Source organism: Tursiops truncatus, chromosome 20, assembly GCF_011762595.2.
Source record: "Tursiops truncatus isolate mTurTru1 chromosome 20, mTurTru1.mat.Y, whole genome shotgun sequence".
Taxonomy (NCBI): domain Eukaryota; kingdom Metazoa; phylum Chordata; class Mammalia; order Artiodactyla; family Delphinidae; genus Tursiops; species Tursiops truncatus.
In genome coordinates, this window is record NC_047053.1 from 37,154,899 (window position 1) to 37,178,797 (window position 23,899).

The 23,899-nt window shown below is 52.9% G+C and overlaps 1 protein-coding gene across 2 annotated transcripts in view; it reads right to left on the reverse strand.

Moving 5' to 3' along the window:
• PLXDC1 (plexin domain containing 1) overlaps window positions 1-23,564 on the reverse strand; it is a 65,525-nt gene extending 41,961 nt beyond the window's left edge. Inside the window, exons 1-2 of one of the 2 annotated variants that reach the window (XM_019924983.3) lie at window positions 23,211-23,552; window positions 14,071-14,252 (exon numbers count right to left, since the gene is read on the reverse strand). In XM_019924983.3, the coding sequence (XP_019780542.2) occupies window positions 14,071-14,252; window positions 23,211-23,286 (258 nt within the window). In that variant the 5' untranslated portion in view covers window positions 23,287-23,552. Of the gene's footprint in view, window positions 1-14,070; window positions 14,253-23,210 lie in introns of both variants that reach the window. The other variant, XM_073798331.1, reaches the window with a different exon arrangement.
• Between the last annotated feature and the right edge of the window lie 335 nt (window positions 23,565-23,899).

Sequence of the window (23,899 nt, forward strand, 5' to 3'; positions counted from 1 at the left end):
CTGCCCAAAGGAATGCACCTCCAACTCCCCGTCTTCTTTTCCTGAAATGCCCGTATCATCACCTTAGGAGGCCCTTCCAGTCAGAAGACCTGAATTGCTGCACTTGAGGCTTGAAGCATGTCAGTTGGGCTGTATTCCTGTCCCAAGTGGGGCAGAGTAGGAGGAGTTTGGGATGCAGGGAAGGGGAAAGAAAAACAGTTCTCTGTCAAAGGAGGAAGGAAGGGAGGAGGGAGGGAGGGAAGGAGGAGGAAGGAGGAGGAAGTGTTAGCTTCATTTCTCCGAGGAAGCGAAGCTAACACGGGAGATGCTCTCAGGCCATGGAAGGAAACCCTGGCTCCACCTCCTCAAACTCGGAGGAAGAGTACTCGATCATGTGACTGAGAGTCCAGCAGGGCAGCAAGTGTGGAACACAGGGCCTCTGGTGTCATCAGGACCTTGTCCTGAGTGTGACTGCTGGGCCACAGAAACGAGAAGGAAGCCAGCCCTCACATCCAGCTTCAATAAATATATGCTGGGGTCTTCCCTGGTGGCACAGTGGTTAAAAATCTGCCTGCCAAAAAAAAAAAAAAAAAAAAAAATCTGCCTGCAAATACAGGGGACACGGGTTCGAGCCCTGGTCCGGGAAGATCCCACATACCACGGAGCAACTAAGCCCATGCGCTACATCTACTGAGCCTGCACTCTAGAGCCCACAAGCCACAACTACTGAAGCCTGCCTGCCTAGAGCCTGTGCTCCACAACAAGAGAAGCCACCGCAAGGAGAAGCCCATGCACCCCATCGAAGAGCAGCCCCACCTCCGCTTGCTGCAACTAGAGAAAGCCCACGCGCAGCAACGAAGACCCAATGCAGCCAAAAATAAATAAATTAATAAATCATTTTTAAAAAGACCCAACGCAGCCAAAAATAAATAAATAAATTTATAATAAATAAATAAATAAATGCTGGGTGAGTAATAAAGAGACAGAATTGAGGAGGGTGTCGAAAGACAGAGAAAGCAGCCCTGGTTCCTGACAGCTTTCCAGGTCCCTGAGGTCAGGCTGTCCTTCATCTCCAGCCCTTCGATCCCGTGACAGGTCTCTGCACCGTCTCTATAAACCTGTCCCCTGAGACAGCTGGAATGGCTCCTTGGACCCAAAAGAGCCCTAAGGAGTCTTTCTCACGGGGTGATCAGGGGAAGTACCTCCAGGGATACCAGCACAGACAGTGAGAATCTGCATGGAAAGAGAGAAATGAGAAACCAAATTTCTGGGAGAATTTTTTCCTGGCAACACACTAACCACCATGTTTTCTCTTCTACAAAGTCAATCACCACTGGCTTCTTGACTTGGCGGTGGCTTGGAAGTCAACAACCTTGGGGGTGCTTCCCGTCTGCCACTGCAGGTCCCTGATCATGCTGCCACCGGCACCCGCAGTTTTGAAGGCGAAGTCCACACACAGCAGAGACTGATAACTGTCTCCCAATAACCACTCTCCCCTTCTTCCTTTAGTAGCAGAATCTTCCAGCTTTAGTTAGGCACGTGGGCACCGAGCTAGACTACATTTCCCAGCCCTCCTTACAGCTAGGAGACATGACTATGCCTGGCCAGTGGAAGATGAGCAGAATGACTGTCCTCAGTAGGAACTGGGGGACTCTCACCTTGCCCAGTTCTCATTGTTTGGGACGCAGATGTGATGGTGGGAGCAGAAACAGCCATTTTGGACCACAACATGCGAGGCACATGTTGTAGAGGGGAGCTGGCTCCCTAACACCATAGAGACACTACATCAACTCCTGCTTACTTATGCTCACACAATTACATGTGAGAGAGGAATAAACCTCCTTCACGTCTAAGTACCTTGTCAGTTGGCCATTTTTTACAACAGCTGAAACTGTCTCCTAAGCCCAGTCAATCCGAAGCCTTCTTCACATATTCCATATAGATATGTCTCTTGAAAAGAATTTCGAGGCCGCGCCCAGCAGTGAACTTGCCTGAGGAATTCACCCAATTCACAGATGTCACCGCATCTGACCTGCTGTCTGTGGGGCAGTCCTGATAACCCAGAGGGCAGCCCTCCAGGCACTGTGGACTGGAGGCTAGAAGCTGAGATGGGGTGACCTGACATTACAGAGGGTCAGGAAGCTTAGCGCGAGCCAGACCATTTGGCAAGTCCGCCAAAGGGAACTATGTTTCCTTGAAATGCCTGCAAGAAACCCCAGTCGATAAACCACATTCATTTTGGTAGGCGGCATGATGTGGCTTTCAAACATTTTTGACCATGAAATCCTTTCTTCCAATTAAACTTCCATGGAGGCGTGATACATAAATCACATCAAAGTAAGGCCACTCGGGGGGAAGGAAAGAGAAGGGCCTGGAGCCCAGCCTACTGTGCTACTTCCTTCCCCCCCACCCTCCATCCTACAGCAGCCCATGAAGCACCTCTGGGAACCCTTAGGGTTCCGTGGAGTGCAACTTGAAAACCACTGCTTTAGGATCAAGGGCAGGGGCTGTGGAGTTAGCAGACCCAGGTTCAAAAACTAGCTCCACTACATAATAGTTGCTGCAAAACATCCCTCTCCTCTCTGAGCATCAGTTCCCTCATCAGTAACCTTTCTTGCAGAGCTCTTGAAAGGATTAGACAAAACATAGCAACGTAAAGCTCTTAGCCCAGTGCCTGGTCCGCAGTAGGTGTTTGAAACGTGGGAGCTATTAGCATGATTCTGTTGGACCTTTCCAGGAAAGGTCTTGATTGTGGAGGCTGCCTCCTCAAAACCATCCCCAGCCCCCTCTTCAGCACCTGCTGTTACAACGTCTCTTCTGCCTCAATTATTCATGCCCAGAGCCTGCCAGGCACTCCATTTCTGACAGCAGGGCAGCATTTACCTTGGCTGGGCTCAAGACGTTTCTGGACAGGAACTCTGGCTAAGCTGTCACCGTCAGCCCATCACCTGCCAGCCAACTGGCAAGTGGAAATGCCGGGGCGAGCAACCAAGGGCATCCTGCAGGGCCTATTGGAGAGGTCTGGCCAGCCGTGCCGGTTAGAATGGCACACCAGGAGGCTGAATCCTACCCAGGACATGCTGAGGGGAATGCTGGGGGAACGGGCATCCTACTCCCCGCCTCCACCGTTCTAGGAGGCGTTACAAGGCCAGTAGGAATGTTTCCTAGATCCCTGCTACTCAGAGTCTGGCCCAGAGACCAGCAGCATCAGCATCACCTGGGAGCTCAGCAGAAATGCAGAGTCCAGGGCCCAACCCGAAACCTGCTGGATCAAAATTCGCATCTGAACAAGCTTCGTAGGGGATTATTTTGCACAGTAAAGCTTGAAGAGCGCTGGTTAAGAAGCACCCTCTGTCTGGACCAACGCATCACTCATTTATGTTTCTGAAGACTCCAAGGACAGAAAGACCTGGGTTCTTGTCCTGGCTCTGCCACTCACTAGCTGTGCAACCTTGGGCAAGCACTTCACCTCTCTGTTCCCAGATAGTATTAGAAACACCTGCCTCCTGGGGTAGTTGGGTGGATGAAATATAAGGCCACAGAGTGAGGCCAGCGCTCAGGGAGGGCTCCTTTAGTTCCCTTACCTCATTCATCCACATGATGACCTCCATCTACCCTCTGGAGGTATTTACGCCTCAGGCTGAAATAAACCACCTGGAACACTTGTCATCACAGAAGTGCGGAAAACAGGTCCCCTGGACTAACCCGGGAAGGGAGGGACCCAGCCTAGACAAAGGGGTATTTGCATGGTGCTGAGGGCCTGGGGTAAAGAGGTGCCAGGGTGGGTGAGGCTGACCTGAGGAGGTCCTGGAAGTGGGGATTTGCACCAGGCTTGGAAAGAGCGTGTGAGCTGGCTCTCTAGACAAAGCATTTTTTAATACCCCTCACGCTTCATGGAAAGGAAAGAAGCATCTTATCCTGACACTGATTCTACATGTGGGCTTTTGGAGGATATCAGTCAACCAGAGATTTTGATAGCATCAATATATATCATATAACCACAAAGAATTAGGAAATAAGGAAAGACAAAAACAGGCCACCCCATCTCTCACCTCGTCCTGTTCTGCCGTATTTCCTTCTAGTCTTTTTCCTATGAATGTAATTTCACGCGGTTATAATCCTGCCGACTATCCAGTCGTGTGGACGGCTTCTGTCATGTTTCATGATATCTGAAGCAGTTTTTGATGTTGAACATGGTCCTTTAACCATCATCTGTAAAGGCGTCATGGCCATCTACTCAGAAGAAAACCCACAATTTTATTAACTTCTTCCTTACTCTTGGGCACTTAGGTAGTTTCCAGCTTTTATGCTCTATTTTTCTATTTTTAAATACTACTGTGATAAATTTGTTGATACACTTTCCATGTCCCGGATTATTGCCCCTGCTTCAAAGCCTTGGCTATAAAGCAGAACTTCTCAATCTTTAATGTGCATACAAATCACCTGGGAATTAGATTCTGATACTGCAGGTCTGAGGGGCCTGACCTGCATTTCTAACAAGCTCCCACCATACGTTGAGGAGTCGTGAGGATATGAAGGGTAGCCCCTGAAGTTTCAAGGCCAGGAAATCCTCTTTTGTTGCTGGGATCCCATTTTTGTACTTCCAGCTAAGATCTGGGGGAAAAAGCACTACCCTTTTTTTCTGAGACCTTTCTGGTTAACTTTTCAACCGATTAGTTCAACCGATTTTTATAACAACTCTATGAGGCATTCTCAGTCCCACCTTACAGATGAGGAAACTGAGGTTTAGAGTGATGACATGGCAAAGATACACACTATCTTCCATATTGGGACCAGAGTAAGATGACCAACTGTCCCGATGTACCTGAGACTGAGGGGTTCAATGCCAAAATCAGGACCATCCTGGGAAAACCGAGATGGTTGGTCACCTTGACCACAGCCTAATTCAGAGTCAGCTAATGTTTATCATTTCCAACCCTGGGCGCCTTTATGTAGATTACTGTATGACACCTTTGCAAGTACACTTAGGCAATATAGCATCGCCATTTGACAATGAAGAAATGAGCTCAGAGGGGTTAAGAAATTTTCCCAAGACAAGGGAATTCCCTGGCGGTCTAGTAGTTAGGACTCCATGCTTCCACTGCAAGGAGGCACGTGTTTGACACCCGGTCGGGGAACTAAGATCCTGCAAGCAGCGTGGTGTGGGCAAAAAATTTAAAAAAAAAAAAAGAAAGAAAAGAAAATTTCCCGGGACGGGAACTAAGATCCCACATGCTGCGGGGCAACTAACCCATGCACCACAACTAGGGAGAAGCCCGAGCGCCGCAACGAAGATCCCGCATGCCTCAACGAAGGAAGATCCCGTGTGCTGCAACTAAGACCCGACGCAGGCAAAAAAATAAGGGAAAAAAATTATAAAAAAAAAGAAAGAAAGAAATTTTCCCAAGACAAACAGCCCAATTTTTTAAATGGGCAAAGGACTTAAGTAGACATTTCTCCAAAGAAGATATACAAATGGCCGACAAGCACATGAAAAGATGCTCAACATCATTAGTGATTAGGGAAACTACAAAGCAAAACCACAATGAGATACCAGCTCACATCCACCAGGATGCTATAATTAAAAAAAAAAAAAAAAAAAGGAAAATAACAAGTGTTGGCAAAGATGCAGCAAAATGGGAACCCTCATACATTGCTGGTGGGAATGTAATATGTTTCAGTCACTGTGGAAAACAGTTTGAAAGTTCCTCCGAGTTAAACATAGACTTACCCTATGACTCAGCAATTCCACTCCTAGGTATACCCCCAAAGAGCTGAAAATAGGTACTCAAACACATACACATACACATGTTCACAGTAGCACTATTCACAAGACCCAAAGGAAGAAACTCAGATGTCTATCAACAAATGAATAGATGAACATAGCTGTGGATATCCGTATAATGGAAAATATTATTCAGCCATAAAATGGCTGAGCCTTGAAAACATTATGCCAGGTGAAAGAAACCAGACACAAAAGGTCATATATGATATTTCATTCATATATGAACTATCCAGAACAGGTAAATTCATAGAAATAGAACACAGATTGGTGATAACCGGGGACTGAAGGGGGTGAGGGATGGGGTGCAACAGCCTGAAAGGTCCAAGATTTCCTTTTGAGGTGGTGAAAATGTTTTGGAACTCGATAGAGGTGATGGTTGCACAACATTGTGGGTATATTAAATACACTTCACTTTAAAATGGTTAATTTTTTGTTACGTGACTCTCACCTCAACAAGAAAGAAAATCAACCAACCAACCAACCAAACAACCAGCCTGCAGAAGGAAAAGGAAAAGGTCAACCAAAGGGACCTGCGTGGGAGACAGACCGCCTGGGCCTGAGCAGCCAGCAGAGGGCGCTGTGGCACGCTCACCGAGCCGGGCAAGGGAGACCACCGGGACTGAGAACCCATCACATGCCTCGCATTTTGCTCTCGAGTCTCAACCCAGGAAGATCAGTACCTACCCTCCCCTATTTGGGAAATCTGAAGCTAGTAGGGGCTTGAAACGCCAGGTTCATTAACTGAGGGTTTAAGTGTCCAGCCCAAGGTCAGCAGCTGGTACGTGCCGGATGGAAGGCCAAGACTGCGGGACCCTTTCCACAGTGCTGAAGCCTGGACGTCTGGACTCCACCTCCCACCTCCCTGGACACCCATTCTTCTCACAAAATCTCTTATTGTCTGTCGCTTCAAAATTCAGCTCACGACTTTCCCTCCACCCATTCTCACCCTCAACCCCCAGAAGTCTTCCCCTAACAGCCTTGTCACCTCATCCTTTCCCCTCAGCGCCCGCACTGCCATGGCCGGGTTCTTCCATGAGCAGCGCTTGGGGCTCTTCATGTGTCGATGCTACAAGTCTGTCTGTCCCGTCTCCCCTAGGCCCTTCTGAAGGTCTCCTTTTGGGAACTGCCTCCTTTGGGAGGGTGTAGAAACCAGGAGGGCATTGCACTCACTTGTTCCTCTCGCTGCCCGACTGTCTTGGATGATGTGGTTCCTATCCCACTGTGTGGTCCCTCAGCATTCCTGGGCCTGCCATGGTGGTTGGATGAGCTGGGAAGTTTTGCTTGGGCCAGAGAGGAGAGGAATTCAGGGAAGCTGGGCCAGGAGGAAGACTGGGGTAAGAGGAGGGGAGTCAGAATTTTCTATTAGGGTGTGAACCTGTTCTATTAGGGTGTGAACCTCCAAATCTGACTGCTCTTAAACTTGGTTCCTCCCAAACTGTGACCCAGACATGAACCACAGAACCAAGAAAACCTTTAATTTGGATTTGGAAATCCCCAGGCTTGAAGACATCCCCCTTCAGCCTCCTGGAGAATAAACTGTGGTTCTTCCCGGATTTCTAACTTACCACTATGGCTCTCCCCAATCCCTCCCTCGCCCACAAAATTTCCAGTGTTCCCAGGGCCTCAGGATTGGTCTTGGTGGAAAAATCTCTGGAAAGCTTAAGTCCGGACAAGAATCCTATTTCCACAGGGATGTGGTGGCAGAGTGAGCGTGGGAATAAAATCCAAGGAGATGGCTCTGACCAGGGGCCTGCCAGCTCATCCTGGGAGCACAGCCTGGATGCCTCAAGGCCTCCAAAGCAAGAGGGTCTGAGTTGGAAGGAGCATTGTGGCGAGGTCGCCAGGCAGGAAGTGCTGCGCAGAAGGGACTAGGAAGATGGGGTTGGGCCAGAGGGGTGAGAAGGGAAGATGGTCAGAGGGGCCTGGGCCAGAGAAGGCCTGGGATGGGGGCTGGGCAGAGGGGCTGAGGTGAGGGAGCTGGGCCAGAAGGGAAGCTGGGGCCAGGAGGGTGGACTGAGGAACAAAGAAGGGAGATGATGGGGCTCCGGGGTGGGCGGGGGGGAGGCAAAGGGGATGGCAGCCTACCTGCCAGGCCCGAAGCCCCTCGATAACGGCCCCAGAGCAGAGGGAACTAAAGCCTGGTTCCTGTTGGCAGAGATTAGACTGTGATATGGATAAACCGTTGAAAGCCAAGAAAACTTTATGAAACAGAGCAAATCAAACTTGCTGAAATGTCCCCTTCCTTCCACTTCCCTCTTGCTCAGCCCTCTGCTGCCAAGATCGGGTTTCCTTCGGCCAGAGAGACCCCAGCTCTCAGAGACGCTGACCAGAGACACGGGAGAAGCAGCAGTCTCTGGGCCCCTTCCCGGGGCACCTGCAGGGACCAAGGGGGCCCACCATCCAGGGGAGGGTGAGCGCACAGCCCAGGTGGTGTGGAGGTCTGGCTGTGCTGAAGGGGGCGGTCGTCACCATGCCCCATTGACTGCTGCTCAGTGCAAGGCCTAATGGGTTCAAGGCGGGGTAGGAATGGAGCCCAGGCCCCTCTGAGGATTCCGGCACGAGGCCCCCCCGGGTCGCAGTGTGTGCGCACATGTTCCGGCATCTATGGCATGTATAAGCACTGACATTCTCTTATGTGTGTGAGAACCCGGGAGTCAGTAGAGTTTGGTCCTTTGAGGCCACTAAGTCCAACAACTCACCCCAGGCACAACCTCTTCTCTTCAACAACCCTGTCTTTCAAGGCCTCTGGAGATGGAGAAATCCCTACTTCCTTTGTTCCTTCAAAAGAGGAACACCCATCATGCACCAGGCACTGGCTACAGAGCGCTAAGACAGTCTTGGGTCTCATGGTGCCTCGGTTTCAGGGAAAGACAGGCAATAAATAGATAATTCAGGGCAGGAAGGGATATGAGCTGTGGAGGATAATAGTCTATTCCCTCTGCCCCAGTCACAGCCCTGCAGCTATTAGGAAACAGCCACATCTAGAAGCTTCTCTATACCAGGTTAAATACCCCAAACTCCTTCAACCACGTTGGACTACTCTGGTTTCTAGAAAGCCATTTGAAAGGGGGTTCAAACCCCTCAGCTGTGGTCAGGACAAGAAAAACCCCACAGGATCCCCAGAGCCCCAACCGTGGTCCCCGGGTTTCTGTGGGTTTTCGTGGGTTTCCATGAACACAGCTGGCTTTCCCACCTCCGTCCGTGGCAGCCACTCCACACTCCTGACTCATCCCAGCCCACAGGCAGTGAGGAGCCCCAAGTCTTTTCCTCATGAACTGCTGCTAAGTCACATCTCTCCCACCTTATTCTAAACGGAAGTGCCAGGATTTCTAATTATCCCAATAGTTTCCTCTGGCCTGAGGCCAGCTATCCACCAGCCTGCCAAGGAAGCCTTCCGGTTCCTAATCTGACATTCTGAGCTCTCTTCCAGCTAAGGGAGAAGCCTGGTCTAGAAGTCTGATCCTCCAATCTTCTGGGCAGGGCTGGGGACACCCCTAGCGCAGTCAGAGGGGCCTCCTGCCAGGGTGGTCTTGCTTCTTCACGTCCACTCTTAATGTGTGGCTACTGAGGGGGCCACAAAGCCCCCAGGATGGTGGAAGTCTTGTGGTCAAGTCCAGCCACATGGTGCCTGAGAAAGCCTCAGCTTCCAGTGTTCAGTTTGGCAACCGATTTTAAAATTGGTTTGAAATGTTACAGCTCCCAAGTTCCCACACCTAGAGAGCCATCAGGATCACATGGGGGGACTTTTAAAGAAACAGATTCCCAGGCTCCAGTGTTTCTCAGCCAATCAGTCCAGGGTGGAGCCCGAGAATTTGAGCTGGTTTTTTTTTTTTTTGTGGTATGCGGTCCTCTCACTGTTGTGTCCTCTCCCGTTGCGGAGCAACAGGCTCCGGACGCACAGGCTCAGCGGCCATGGCTCAAGGGCCCAGCCGCTCCGCGGCACGTGGGATCTTCCCGGACCGGGGCACAAACCCATGTCCCCTGCATCGGCAGGCGGACTCTCAACCACTGCGCCACCAGGGAAGCCCTGAGCTGTTTTTTAAGCTCTGGGGTTATTGAATCCATACTGGCTCTTAACGATCCCCACTGCCCTTTCTGAACACCCACAGATAATTGCTTCCAGAAGGCCACGTCTCTGTGGCTCTCTTCTGCAGTGGCCTCTCTGCACAGACTGGACCGTGGCCCTCTGACCATGGTGTCTGGCCCAGAGCAAATACCAGTTCTTTAACCAGTAGCCCAGCAAAGCTGGGGGCTGGGGACAGGGTGAGTTTCCAAGTGTTCCCTTACTTGGGGTACCTCTCCTGCCCTGGCCCTCCATTCCATCAACTCACCATAGCTCCTTGGTTCTGCAGGATGGAGAAGACAGGGCAGCATGGCGGGATTAGGGTGAGGCGAGGGTGGCACTGACCTCGGGTGTAACAGTTAAAGTGGCACCAACAAAAAGAACTTATTTATAAAACAGAAACAGACTCACAGATTTCGAAAACAAGTTTATGGTGACCAAAGGGGAAACGTGGAGGGGAGGGATAAATTAGGAGGTTGGGATTAACATACACACACTACTACATATAAAATAGATAACCAACAAGGACCTACTGTATAGTACTCAATATTCTGTAATAACCTATATAGGAAACGAATCTGAAAAAGAATGACTATAGGTATATGTATAACTGAATCCTTATGTTGTACACCTAAAACTAACACAACATTGTAAATCAACTATACTCCAATAAAATTTTTTTTAATAAAAACATTTAAAAAGCGGCACCTACAGACTCAGTCATCAAGAGAATATTTTAATGCCATATATTTTAAAATCAAATTAGTTAAACTGATGCAGAAAAATCCATGATGAACAAAAGATCAACATTTTAAATAAAGACAGGATCAGTAATGGGGCCAAGCCATGTCTGAGGACGAGGTAAAAGGAAAGATAAGTCACAGAAATGATGCAGAAAGAGAGAGAGTTCAGAGAGTGTATGACCTTGCTCCCTCCGCACCAGGCTGCAGGCTGGCCCTGGTCCGTCTCCCACCTGCACTGGTACAGCCCCTGTCCGGCACCCCTCCTGCAGAGGCATCACAGCTCTTGCTGCTTTGGGGACCCACCCTCCCTGCCAGCTCAGGCTCACGTGTAGAGGTCTTAGCTGCTCCCTGCTGCAGCTTTTCCTAACGTCTTCTCTTCCTTCACCCTGCCCACACCTGGCCCTCCCGTGTATACTGTCCCTGCATTAAATGGAAAGAAAGAAAGAGAGAGAGAGAGAGAGAGAGAGAGAGAGAGAGAGAGAGGGAGGGAGGGAGGGAGGGAGGAAGGAAGGAAGAAGGAAGAAAAGAAGGAAGGAAGGAAGGGAGGAAGGGAGGGAAGAAGAAAAGAAATGATGCAGGAAAAAATATTAAAATTCTAAAAATATCCTTAGAGAGAGAAGCTATTACATCCGTGACACAAGAACAATGGGAGACTGTTTTTAAGAAATGATCAGAAAAGAATAAACAGCTCTTGGAAATGAAAACTATGAAAGAAGAAAAAAAATCGGTAACGTTAAGAAAATAAGGTTGAGAATATCTCCCAGAAAGTGGATCAACAACAACAATTACAAGCAAACTAACAAATAGACAACAAAAAATGCAAAGGGATAGAAACAGAAGAGAGAAGGAAGTCTGGGGATCAATCCCCGAGATGGACATCTAATTGAGGGGTGTGGTAGAAACAGGAGAGTACGTAGAGAAAAGATGATCAAAGCAATAAAACAAGAAGACCTTCCAGAACTGGCGAATGTAAGTCTCTGGGTTGAAACAGTCCATCAAGGGTCCAGTGCAGTGAGAGAGAAAGAGCCCAAACAGGCACTTTCAGAATGCTGGGGTTAAGGGAACACCCCTGAAAGCTTCCAGAGGCGGAGAAAGCAGGCATCTACAGAGATCCGGCGTAAGCGCATCAGACCTCTCAACGGTGACATCAGAAGCCAGAAGACCATGTGAGATGCCTGCAAACTTGGGAAGGAAGATTATTTTTAATATAGAATTCTATATTCAGCCAAACCATCAATCAAGTGTGAGGATACAATAAAGGCGTTTTCAGATGTGCAAGTTCTCCTCTTCTGTAACCTTTCTCAGAAAGCTAAACAAACAAGGGAATGAAGTGGGAAAGAAAAGACACAGGGTCAAGAGAACAGGGTGCCCAGCAAGGAGAGAGATAAGGGAGTTCCAGGATGAAGGAGAGGGAGGTCCCGGGATGGCTGTGGGCAGGTAGGTGAGCACCCGGCCAGGTTGGAGAAGGATGACGACGGCTGAGAGGTTTCCAAAAAAAAACCCAAAAAACAAAAACTGACAGGTTTGGCCACACCAAAAATTATATTTAAGGCCAATGGATGTTTAAGATTATATAGCAGTGGACTTCCCTGGTGGCTCAGTGGTTAAGAATCCGCCTGCCAACGCAGGGGACACAGGTTCGAGCCCTGGTCCAGGAAGATCCCACATGCCGCAGAGCATCTAAGCCTGTGCGCCACAACTACTGAGCCTGCGCTCTAGAGCCCACGAGCCACAGCTACTAAACCTGCGTGCCACAACTACTGAAGCTCGCATGCCTCGAGTCTGTGCTTCGCAACAAGAGAAGCCACTGCAATGAGAAGCCCGCGCACCACAACGAAGGGTAGCCCCCGCTTGCCGCAACTAGATAAAGCCCGCGCACAGCAACGGAGACCCAGTGCAGCCAAGAATTAATTAATTAAGAAAAAAAAAGAATATATAGCCATGGTAAGTACAAAAAACTAAGAAAGTAGGTGGGGATTGGGGGCAAGAAAGGCAAAAATGATGCAAGAAAGTAAACAGTGATATTACCCTGATTGGATTAGTGGTGAACAATATTTACCTGATTACAATAAAAAGCAGAGCATATGGATTTAACAGTTGTATTGAGAGCGTTAAACCCCGCTTGGGGGAGTAGATAAAAGGCATATAAAAGGCACTCTTCATCTACACAACAGGCAACCAACAGATAATGTCTAAATGGATTGATCGACAGGTAGCAGTGTAAGCAAATTACTTAGAAATATGGAGATGACCTCCAGGAGAAGGTGCCCAAAGTGACACCTTCTGAGAGAGGGGTGGGCAGGTCCGGAGGAGAGGGGCGGACTGATGTGTTTTGTTTTCTGATTTTAGCACTATTTGGCCTTTTTTTTTTTTTTTTTTTTTTTTTTGCTGTACGCGGGCCTCTCACCGTTGTGGCCTCTCCCATTGCGGAGCACAGGCTCCAGACGCGTGGGCCCAGCCACTCCGCGTGGGATCTTCCCGGACCGGGGCACGAACCCGTGTCCCTTGCATCGGCAGGCGGACTCTCAACCGCTGCGCCACCAGGGAGGCCCTATTTGGCCTTTTTGACTGCATGCGCTTCTTGCATTTAAAAAATTAGTTCCTAACATAAAATAAAGAAATGCCAAGAAGCCCATCCTCTTGTTGTTTCTCTTTTCATAGTTTTTCTGCATCCTGAGAATCCATCCTCTTCACCGGGAGCCGTGCGCGCCTCCACACACAGCCATGGGCACATTCACACTCACACGGTCACACACACACACACACACACACACACGCACACACTCATCTCAGACACAGCAGCTCACGGTGACAGACACACAGGCAAATGTACATAATACACAATAACCCTCAGACATACACATGATTACAGATTCTCCCACAGACACAGAGGCCCCCATGAGCCTCCCAGGTAGCCAGCTGGGGAGCAGGGTCAGCTCTACAAGGGGCCAATTCCTCCCTGCATTGCCACCCCCAGAACTGCCCCAGGCAGAGGAGGTTTTCTCCTGCAGCATCACCCTAACTGCTTCCTCCACTCGGAGCGCCCTCCCCGGAGGCTGAGCAACCAGAGCCTCTGTACCATGAACCCTCTGGAGCCACATGGTCTGTAGATGGTGCAGAAATGAGGTCGGGGTGGGGCCAGAGCTGGCAGCCGGCTGTGACTAATAATGCCACCTTCATTCAGCTTCTAGTGGAGGCCCTAAGAAGCGGAAGAGTCCAGTGTCAGGAACCCTGCGGACATGCTGTGCATCCTTGAGCAAGTCACTTCACCTCTCTGGGTCCACAAGGAGGTAGGCAAGCCTATGAAGCTCTGAGATGCCAAGATCTTATGACCCAGGCTTGACCCCGCTTCCATCCCCTCTCCCGGGAGCCCTGTCTCCACACCGACGTCCAGGCCCAACCCCAAAGGATACACTTGTGTGTCTGACAAGTGTACATGGGGCACCTGGGGGCCCCCCCACTGCCAATTCCCTCCCGCTCCATGTCCCTCCAGCACTTACCACCACCCTGGTCCCGTTATCCGGCAGTGTGTCAATGGCCAGGGTGCCCCCACCCAGGTCCTGGCTCAGCTGAGTCCTGTCCGGCTCCGACACCTGGCCAGGGATCTCTCGGGCTCTCCGATTCCAGCCCTGCACGGTGGTCCCCTGGACGGCCCCTCCAGAGCCTCGGCCTGCATCCTGACCTGGGAGAACGGGACAGAAAGTTGAGTCCTGACAGTCAGCGTGAAGGCCCTGGAGGGGGACCAGCCTGCTTACTCTGCAGAAGCCCTGATTCCCATGCCGTCATTGACTCTGGGGACACTGACATTCAGGGCAGGAGATACCCAGCATGCACTGAGCTCCACCCACACACTTTGCACAGGAAACACTTTAGCCCTCACTCCAGCCCTCCACCGTAGGTATGATGCTCTCCATTTTGCAGATAGGAATCAGCAGCTCACAGAGGTTAAAGAAGGTCATACAGCAGGTAGGGATGGAGATAAGTTTCCCTTATCTGCCCCCAAAGGGGTGATTATTCTCAACTTCACTGGAATCATCTGGGGAGTTTTAAAAATTCCTGCTGTCTGAGTTCCACCCCAGAGATTCTGATATAATTGGTCTGCGGTGTGGCCTGTGCGTGTGGATCCTTAAATGACCCCCCGGAGACCTTTTGAGAAGACCTGGACCTTACACGGCAGACAAGGGTGAGAACAATTGCTCTGGAACATTCCAAACCAGTTCCCTATTTCTCTACCACAAGTGGCACACAATCTCACCTTCCAGGGACTAGAAGCCAGAGAGCAGAGTTCTTTTAGTTCAGGGCTTCTCATCCTTGGTACTACTGACATTTTGGACTGGATAATTCTTTGTTGTGGAGGACTGTCCTATGCATTGCAGGATTTTTTTTTTTTTTTTTTTTTTTTGCAGGATTTTTTAGCAGCATCCCTGGCCTCTACCCTCTAGATGCCAGTAGCACCTCCTCCCAGGTTGTGACAGTTGAAGATGTCTCCATAGCGGGGACCTCTGTTTAGTCTCATCACTACCTTCAAACACCTTGGGCAAGTCACTTTCCCCATGAAACAAGGAGCTTAGACACCATCAATGATGGCAAATAGATTTCATCTCAAAAGCCATCTCCAATCGATTAGTGACAGCCAGGAGCACTCTAATTGTGAAGAATTCTGAGGTTCCATTTGTGTTTAGCAGGAAAGGTTGTCATGATCAATTAGCAATGTCTGCTGCGGGCACAGGATTGGAGAGTGGCTGCACACAGGCCATCTAGCAGCCGTTCCTCGACTTGATGCTCTCTCCAGTTCCCTCTAGGTCATTAAATTTATTCCAAATGACACAGAAACCATGCTTTTCCATTTCAGAAAGACTTATGCCCCCAAAGATGTGTCTTATACGGTCTCTCCAATTGCCACACCTACTATGGACGTGTATATGGGACACAGACCACCAGACGGGTGGAGGCGGCATTCCCTGTGATCTCCATCAGTTTCAGGCCTGCACTGTGTCAGAGGCCCTTCTCCACCTCGACCTGCCCCACCCCCTCCCCAGAGCTCCTGGATGTAGCCCTCTCTCCTAGAGCACCTGCTGGTGGTCTAACTGTGCCTGTCTCCCTGGTAGCCTTGAGCTCCCACAGGACCCTCCCACCTTCCGTAAATGTGTATCTTCGGTGCCTCGCAAACAGTAGGTGCTCAATCACTGCATAATTGAGGACACTCTACTGGGGGTAACTTGGGAGCCATCAGAACAGAGGCTGAGAAAAGGCTTGCCCAGGACCAGGCCTGGGACCGGGGCCAGGACCCTGCTGTGGGGCTCTGGTTTGTCATTAGACATTTTATCCAATTAAGTCATTCTTGGCTGCTGGTGCCTGCTGGATCCTTGCCGGCCCCCTCTCACTCCCCTGCCCCTAATCGCAACCAGATGCTCTGGAAAAGATGGAGAGAGGGTGGTCTCCAGACCCCTTCCCCAAGATGTCCACTGGCTGAGATGGACCTGAGCCCAGTGCTGGGAAGGCAGCCTGCCTGTGGCCCAGACCCCAAGCCAGGGCTGTCTTGCCGCTCTCGGGTGGGGCCCACAGCTGCCCCTGGTGGCAGAACTACTTGTGCTGGGCTGGTCTGCCCAGCTCCCTGGGTCCTCCTGCAAGCAGCCCTCAGGCCTGGGCAGGAACCAGAACAGGAAAGGAGCATGTGCAGAGCAAGGAGAGGAGCTCAGCTGGCCCAGAAAGGGTTGCTGGGGATCTGCAGGCATCACCGTCCTGCAACCGAGAGAGGAGGGAGCCTGGGTGGTGGGGGCCTGAGGCCTGGGGAGAGGGCAGGGAGAGGGGCCTAGCCAGAGCTGGGGCCAGGGAGGGCACACCTGCCACCACAACCTGTGTGACCTTGGACCCATCAGTTTACCTCTCTAAGCCTCAGTTTCCTCATCACGAACATGGGGATGACAATCATGCCTGTGGCACAGGCCACCGTGAGCATCAAGGAAGAAAAATAAATGAGAAGGTTTTTTAAACAAGGAGGGGCTTCCCTGGTGGCGCAGTGGTTAAGAATCCGCCTGCCAATGCAGCGGACACAGGTTCGAGCCCTGGTCCGGGAAGATCCCACGTGCCGCAGAGCGTGCACCACAACTACTTGAGCCTGCGCTCTAGAGCCCGCGTGCCACAACTACGGAAGCCCACGTGCCTAGAGCTTGTGCTCCGCAATAAGAGAAGCCACCGCACATGGACCACAGGGAAGAATAGCCCCTGCTCACCTCAACCAGAGAAAGCCCGCATGAAGCAAAGAAGACCCAACGCAGTCAAAAATTAATTAATTAATTAATTAATTTTTTAAAAAAGTTAATGATATAAACAGGGATGCTCAGGGTCAGAGGCAAAGTGTCCAGGAGGGAGACAGGGGCGCGGGACAGAGAGGGAGGTTGCCGAGGAACCTTGCCCTACTCTGTCCTAACCCTGAATCTTGCCCTCCCAACCCCCGACACCCTGCCCCCTCCCAGTCGGCTAGGATGGGACACCACCCCTTCCGCCTGCAGAAGGAGCCCACATGGCTGGTTGCTCACGCGTGTGTGTTGGGGTCCACATGCACACACACACTTGCCTGAAGGCCTGGGCCCTCCTCCTGCAGGCTCACACACATGTTACACACCTATCCAACCCTCAGCCACCCCCTGCCCTGCCTTCTGCCTTGCCCTGGAGAGCTCCCTCTTCCCAGCAAGAAGCTTCCAGAGCATACGCTAGTCATGGATTCATCCATTCCACCACCCATGGCCCTAAGTGGCATACAGTCTAGTGGGATGTCACAATAGTGACAGTAATGATAAAAATAACAGCTGACTTTTAGAGAATGGGTACTCTGTGCTGGTACTATTCCAAGGGCTTTAAACCCACTAACTCATTGAACCCTCACAGTCACCCTCTGAGAGAGGTGCTAGTTTTAGATCTATTTTACAAATTGGGACACCTAGGCACGAGGACATTAAGGAATCTCCCCAGGTCACACAACTAGTCCAGGACAGGAATTGCACTCAGGCACAGAAAAAGTGCAGGCTCTGCTCAGACCACAGAAGGTACAAGAGGTGACCGGCAATGCCAGGCTGCGTCCTAAGGTGCAGGGGCAGCCCCAGGGCAGAATGCACTGGGTGCCATTGGGTCCGAACCTGGCAGCTTCTCTGGCAGACTGTAGCCCCTGGAATGCAGGGGGACGGTCCAGTGGTAGTGCCCCAACCCTCTTCTGGTGCCCCTGCCCTGCTCCAGGGCAAAAAGCAACAGGCTGACTTCACAAGGCCTGGTCACGCAATCCCAGCGCCTGGGCCAAGCCACCTTCATCCCATGCATCACACAAGCTTGCCATTCCAGCCTCATGGCCACCACTCAGTCCTGGCCACCGTCACCTCTTTCCTGGTGGCAACTTCAGCCCCCACCCTTAATGCCCTCGGGCCAGTCTCCCACACGCCTGCCAGGGCATCCTGTCCAGAGGACAGACTTCGTTCCATCTCCCCCATGCTCCCCGCTCGCCATGACCCTTCGGCTGAAAGCCCAGCTCCTCCCCTCAGCACTTGAGCCCCTTCATGACGGGATCCCTGCTGGCTCTCCAGCCTCCCATCTTCCTAAAGCCCTTTGCAGGACGCAGCCCTACTCTCCCTGGCCACGAGGCTTCACACATGCAATTTTCTCATCCTAGATCACTCTGCTCCATAAATAAATCTTTCTCCTAATGAGCTCTTGCTCATCCTTCAAGTCTCATGAGATGTCACTTCTTCCCAGTGCCTCCTCTGACATTTCTGCCCCTCACCCCAAATGCTACATGCACCGTCCCAGCCCTGATCCTGACATATTGCTGCTACCTGTGCCACCACAGGCTCTAGGTGCCTGACATAGAGCAGATGCTCATCAAACACACATGGACGATGGAAGGAAGGAAGGAGGGAGGAAGGGAGGGAGGGAGGGAGGGAGGAAGGGAGGGAGGGAGGGAGGGAGGGAGGAAGGGAGGGAGGGAGGAAGGAAGGAAGGAAGGAAAGGAGGGAGGAAGGGAGGGAGGAAGGAAGGAAGGAAAGGAGGGAGGGAGGAAGGAAGGGAGGGGGGAAGGGAGGGAGGAAGGGAGGAAGGGAGGAAGGGAGGGAGGGAGGAAGGAAGGAAGGAAGGAAGGAAAGGAGGGAGGGAGGGAGGAAGGAAGGAAGGAAAGGAGGGAGGGAGGGAGGGAGGAAGGAAGGAAGGAAAGGAGGGAGGGAGGGAGGAAGGGCGGAAGGAAGGGAGGGAGGGAGGGAGGGAGGAAGGGAGGAAGGGAGGGAGGAAGGGAGGGAGGAAAGGAGGGAGGGAGGGAGGGAGGAAGGGAGGGAGGGGGAAGGGAGGGAGGGAGGGAGGGAGGGAGGAAAGGAGGGAGGGAGGGAGGGAGGGAGGAAGGGAGGGAGGGGGAAGGGAGGGAGGGAGGGAGGGAGGGAGGAAAGGAGGGAGGGAGGGAGGAAGGGAGGGAGGAAGGGAGGGAGGAAGGGAGGGAGGGGGAAGGGAGGGAGGGAGGGAGGGAGGGAGGAAAGGAGGGAGGGAGGGAGGAAGGGAGGGAGGAAGGGAGGAAGGGAGGGAGGAAGGGAGGAAGGGAGGGAGGAAGGAAGGAAGGAAGGGAGGGAGGAAGGGAGGGAGGAAGGGAGGAAGGGAGGGAGGGAGGAAGGAAGGAAGGAAGGAAAGGAGGGAGGGAGGGAGGAAGGGAGGAAGGAAGGGAGGGAGGGAGGAAGGGAGGAAGGAAGGGAGGGAGGAAGGGAGGGAGGGGGAAGGGAGGGAGGGAGGGAGGGAGGAAGGAAGGAAGGAAGGAAAGGAGGGAGGGAGGGAGGGAGGAAGAGAGGAAGGGAGGGAGGGAGGGAGGGAGGGAGGGAGGGAGGAAGGGAGGCATCCTTAAATGTCCTAAGTACCTGCAACCCACAGGGTTGAAAAGACTCTTCCCTCATGGCACAGCCTCACCAGAAACCCTCCCTATAGTATCACAGCAATAAAAGCACAGGTTTGGGGGCTTCCCTGGTGGCACAGTGGTTGGGAGTCCGCCTGCCGATGCAGGGGACACAGGTTCGTGCCCTGGTCCGGGAGGATCCCACATGCCGCGGAGCGGCTGGGCCTGTGAGCCATGGCTGCTGGGCCCGCGCGTCTGGAGCCTGTGCTCCGCAGCGGGAAGTTATAAAAAAAAAGCACAGGTTTGGAATCAGACAAGCTTGAGACTGAACTTTGAATCTATCGCTTATTGACTATGACTCTGGACAAACTGCATAATCTCTCTAAGCCTCAGTTTCCTCCTCTGGAAAATGGAAATGATAAAACCTACATCGGGCGAGTCATTTTGAGTCTTAAATAAAATAACGTGCACTAAGCACCCAGCAGAGTCCTCCTGCCTTTCCTGGGATTCACGTGACGAGCAACTTTCTGAGGGGCCCGGGGAAGGCTCCAGACCCTGAGCTGAAATCCTGCCCCTCAGTTACAAAGTCTCCAACTGCACCCTCTCCCCTCCTGCTGGCAGGCAGAAACCCACTGAGGACCCTGATCTGGGGAGAGAGAGGGAGGCATGAGGAAGGGGCAGGGAGAGATGGCCAGTAGCTCAGAAGAAAAGAGGGGAGGAGAGGAGAAGAGTTTGCCTCTCTGAGTTTCTCTCAAAGGGACAGACTGGGGTCTGTGACCCCCTCTGATTCATTCACTCACTCAGTACATGTTTATTGAGACCCTACTGTGTGCCAGGCACCGTGCTGGGTGCTGGGGCAATAACAGGGGACAGGCAGACACAACCCCCGTGCCCACGAAGATTCTAGTCGGGAAAGACACACACAAGATGAGTAATTCAGCAAACGAGACAACGTGAGGCAGTGAGAAGGGCTGTGAGGGAAACAGAAGGACGAGAGGGCTGGGGATTGTTGCTACTCTGGACAGAGCCCTCAGGGTGAGCCTCTCCGAGAGGTGGCCCTTGAGCTGATGGAGACCTGGACAAAGAGAAGCCAGGGGACAGATCCCAGGGGACAGCAGCCTGAGGGTTTTGGGGGATGGCCGCAGGCAGAGTGAGAGCAGGGGTGGAGGTGGGGAGGGGCTGTTCGATGGCCACTGTGAGAAATCTGGATTTCAGTCTCGCTCTGCTTGGAGGTCCCTGGTGAGCAAGGAGGAGGCCGGAAGCAGAGTCAGAGCTTCAAGGGGCCCTAGAGGCAATCTGGTCCAAACCTCATTTTATGGATGGGGAAACCAAGGGTCAGAGAAAGGAGGAAGTTGCCAGGGTCACCAGGGGTCGGTGCTGGCCCTGGTCTCCTGACAGCCAGGAAGTCACGTCCAGCTGCCTTTTCCTTCTCTGTCTGCTGTAGACACTTCCGGTTTCCCCTGGACCAGACCCTGAGTGCCACCACCCCAACGCTCCCCCGTGCACCCCCGTATCTTCCTGTCTGTCCATCTGTCTGTCTATCAGCCTCTGCTGGTCTCGCCACCTGACTATATCTTTGGGTCACTCATCTTTCTCCTGCTCCCATTTTAATGATAGACGAAGTTTCAAGGCTCCACTAAACAAGCCAATTCATTAAGTGGGAGGGGAGATCTCAGCTTCCTCCTGAGCCCATCCCCACCGCAGCGCGGAAGGCTTGGAGCCTTGCGGCTGGAGGGCAGCACCCCTCAGGTCCAGCTCCCAGCTGCCCTTTCATCATCACCAGGGCTCCACCACCATTCGGAGCAACCCTCCCCCAGAATGTCCCACCCCACATCTCTTCTCCCCAGAAGACATCCCTCTGCCTCCACACAGGGCCCCCCTCAAATCCAGCCTTCCCTTGTGAAAAAAGCACAGCACTGGGAGTAACAGCTGCCCCCGCTGGCTTCTTAGAGCTTCCTTAGGTCTAACCAATCTCTCCTGCTGCAGAGAAAGTCCATTTCTCCTGGCTGAATGTCTGTCAAAGCCGAGGAGACAGGGTGTCCTCTACTGAGAGATGTGATTCAAATCTCTGTCTGCCCCCTCTTTTTGACCTCCCAGGGTATCTACTCTTCCAACCCAACTCTGAAAAGGCAGCCCTCAGCCAGGCCTGGGTCTGGCCCCCATGGCCCAGCACATCCTTGTTTCCTCCCAATGCCCCCTTCCCCAACCCTCTCCATGGTTCTCCCAACTCAGTCAGGTTCAGAGCCGTCTCTCATCCACCCAGTCACATCCTAAGTTCAGAAGATGCCACCAGGTTGGGTTTGCAAAGGACCTCAAAAATTGACCTGTCCAACCCATTCCTTTTTATATTGAGATCTAAAAAATTGTTTTCAATTACCCCATACACATCCTAACAAATCTGAAAAGGAAAGACAAACATTAAAAAAGAAAAAGATCTCTCATAATCCCACCACCAAGAGTTAAAAATTTTGCCCACAGCCTCACTTTATAAGGGAGGAAATAGGCCCAGAGAAGGAAAGAAACTTGCTCGAGGTCACACAGCAAGTGAGATGCTGGGACTAGAAACCAAGTCTCTGGCCACTCTCTGCGTGGTGTCTCTGAAAACTGGTGGCTCTTCACCAGCAGCCTCTTGCCATATCAGCCTCCACTGTCCTCTGCCCACACCCTCCTTCTCAACAGGGACCCAGGCCTGTCTCAGCTACATTCAGGGATCATTAAAGTCAAGCACACTGTCACTGACGCTTTGCCTGATGACAGCACACCCCTGAGACACAGCAGCCCAACTACAGCATCACCCTCGCCAAACCCTCCACCTGCTCCATCCATCTGGGGGACATGCATGCCAATGAGGCATGGAGTACTATCTTCCCAATTCTCTCTGTCAAGAGGCTTGACTGCAGTTACCCACCTCCCCAACCCCAGAGAAGTTCTATGTACATGAGGAGGAAAGAGGCGAATGTAAAATTACTTGTTGAAAAATGCTTCTCCTTTTATAACAGGAGGGACTCAAGGTAGATCTCAGAAAGGACTTCCACGTAACAGCGATGATTGTAGAGAACTGCTGTGCGGAAGAGGAGTGTGCAAGATAGGACACCCCCACCCCCCAATCTAGAACCAGAGAAGCTAACGGCCAAGGACCACCAGGGCAGAGCAGAGCAGGAGTGACAGGAGGACCCTGGAGGCTGGGGGTGGGGGAGTGGCAAGTTGCTTCTTTCTGGGTCCTGCTCTCCGAGTACCAAACGGAGAGAGGAAGGCGTCAGGCCCGTAGTGCCCTTGTTGGAGGAAAGATGCTGGGTCTCCTCCATCCTCCTGGCTGCTCCCACCCAGCCCCCAGCCTGGGTCAGCTTGGGAGTGGGGGCAGGGAAAAGAAAAAGGAGGCAACACTGGGACAGGAGGCACCCCAGACTCCGCATCTCATCAGAATTCAGCCTCATCCGGTGTGACCAGGGGTCCCTATGTCTCGCCCACTGCCCCCTTTGGGGCCAGAGCCCACTGCCTTATAGATCCCCCTCTACTAGGGTCCCTCCAGTGTCCTTCCAGGAGGGAAGGAGAGCTCGGGGCATCAGTGTCTGACGCTTTCTCCCTCACTCATACACCCTGTGTGTTTAGAAAAGTGGGGTCCCTGTCCACCTGCCACAGTCCACAGGGCGCCCGGCCTCCCGCAGACACGACCCCCCCGGCGCCCCAAACATCGCCAGCATGCCGGTACCTGCCCATGCCCACGCCCGCCTACCTGCCCCCCGACCCCCGCCCCGATCCACCTCAGCCAACTCCGGCCAGTCCTACCTGCTCCGGGCTGGGGGCTCAGCCCCCGGGCAGCCTCCCTGAGCACCAGCACGAGGAGCCAGAGCTCGGCCCTCATGGTGGGGGCCAGGCCCGCCCCCGGCCCGCAGCTGCCCCGGCCGGGCTCTGGCGGCGCGGTCCCCCGGGCTGGCAGGCGGAGGGGTGGGCGGCGGAGCGGCGGCGGAGCGCGAGGCCGGCGAGAGCGGCGAGAGCGGCGAGAGCGGCGAGAGCGGCGAGAGCGGCGAGAGCGGCGAGAGCGGCGGAGCGCCAGCGGGCGGCGAGCGAGCAGCGCGGCCTCCCGGAGCCGGGACCGGGGAGGGGGCGGGGCGGGGGGGCGCGGCGCCTCCAGAGCTCGCCCTGAGGCTTCCCCAGCCCTCCCAGCCCTGCCCGAGCGCTCCCCGAGAGCTCCCGCGGCCGCTCCCTAGGCGGGGGGAGGGGGGGCAGCGGACGCAGGAGGGGGACAGGGCGGGGGACCCTCGGGCTGGAAGAACCCCCGAAGAGCACCAGCTACCCCCACACCGCACCTTAGCTCCTGCCTCCCTTCCCCTCCTGACTCCCTGGGGGAAAGCGGTGGAGAAAAGGCTCGAGAGGCCAGACCTCTTCCTCGGACCATGAGCTCCTACCACCCACCCCCCGACCCAGCTCCACCAGGCTTCCCGACTTTCTGGGCTGTTCCACGGAGTTGTGTGGGT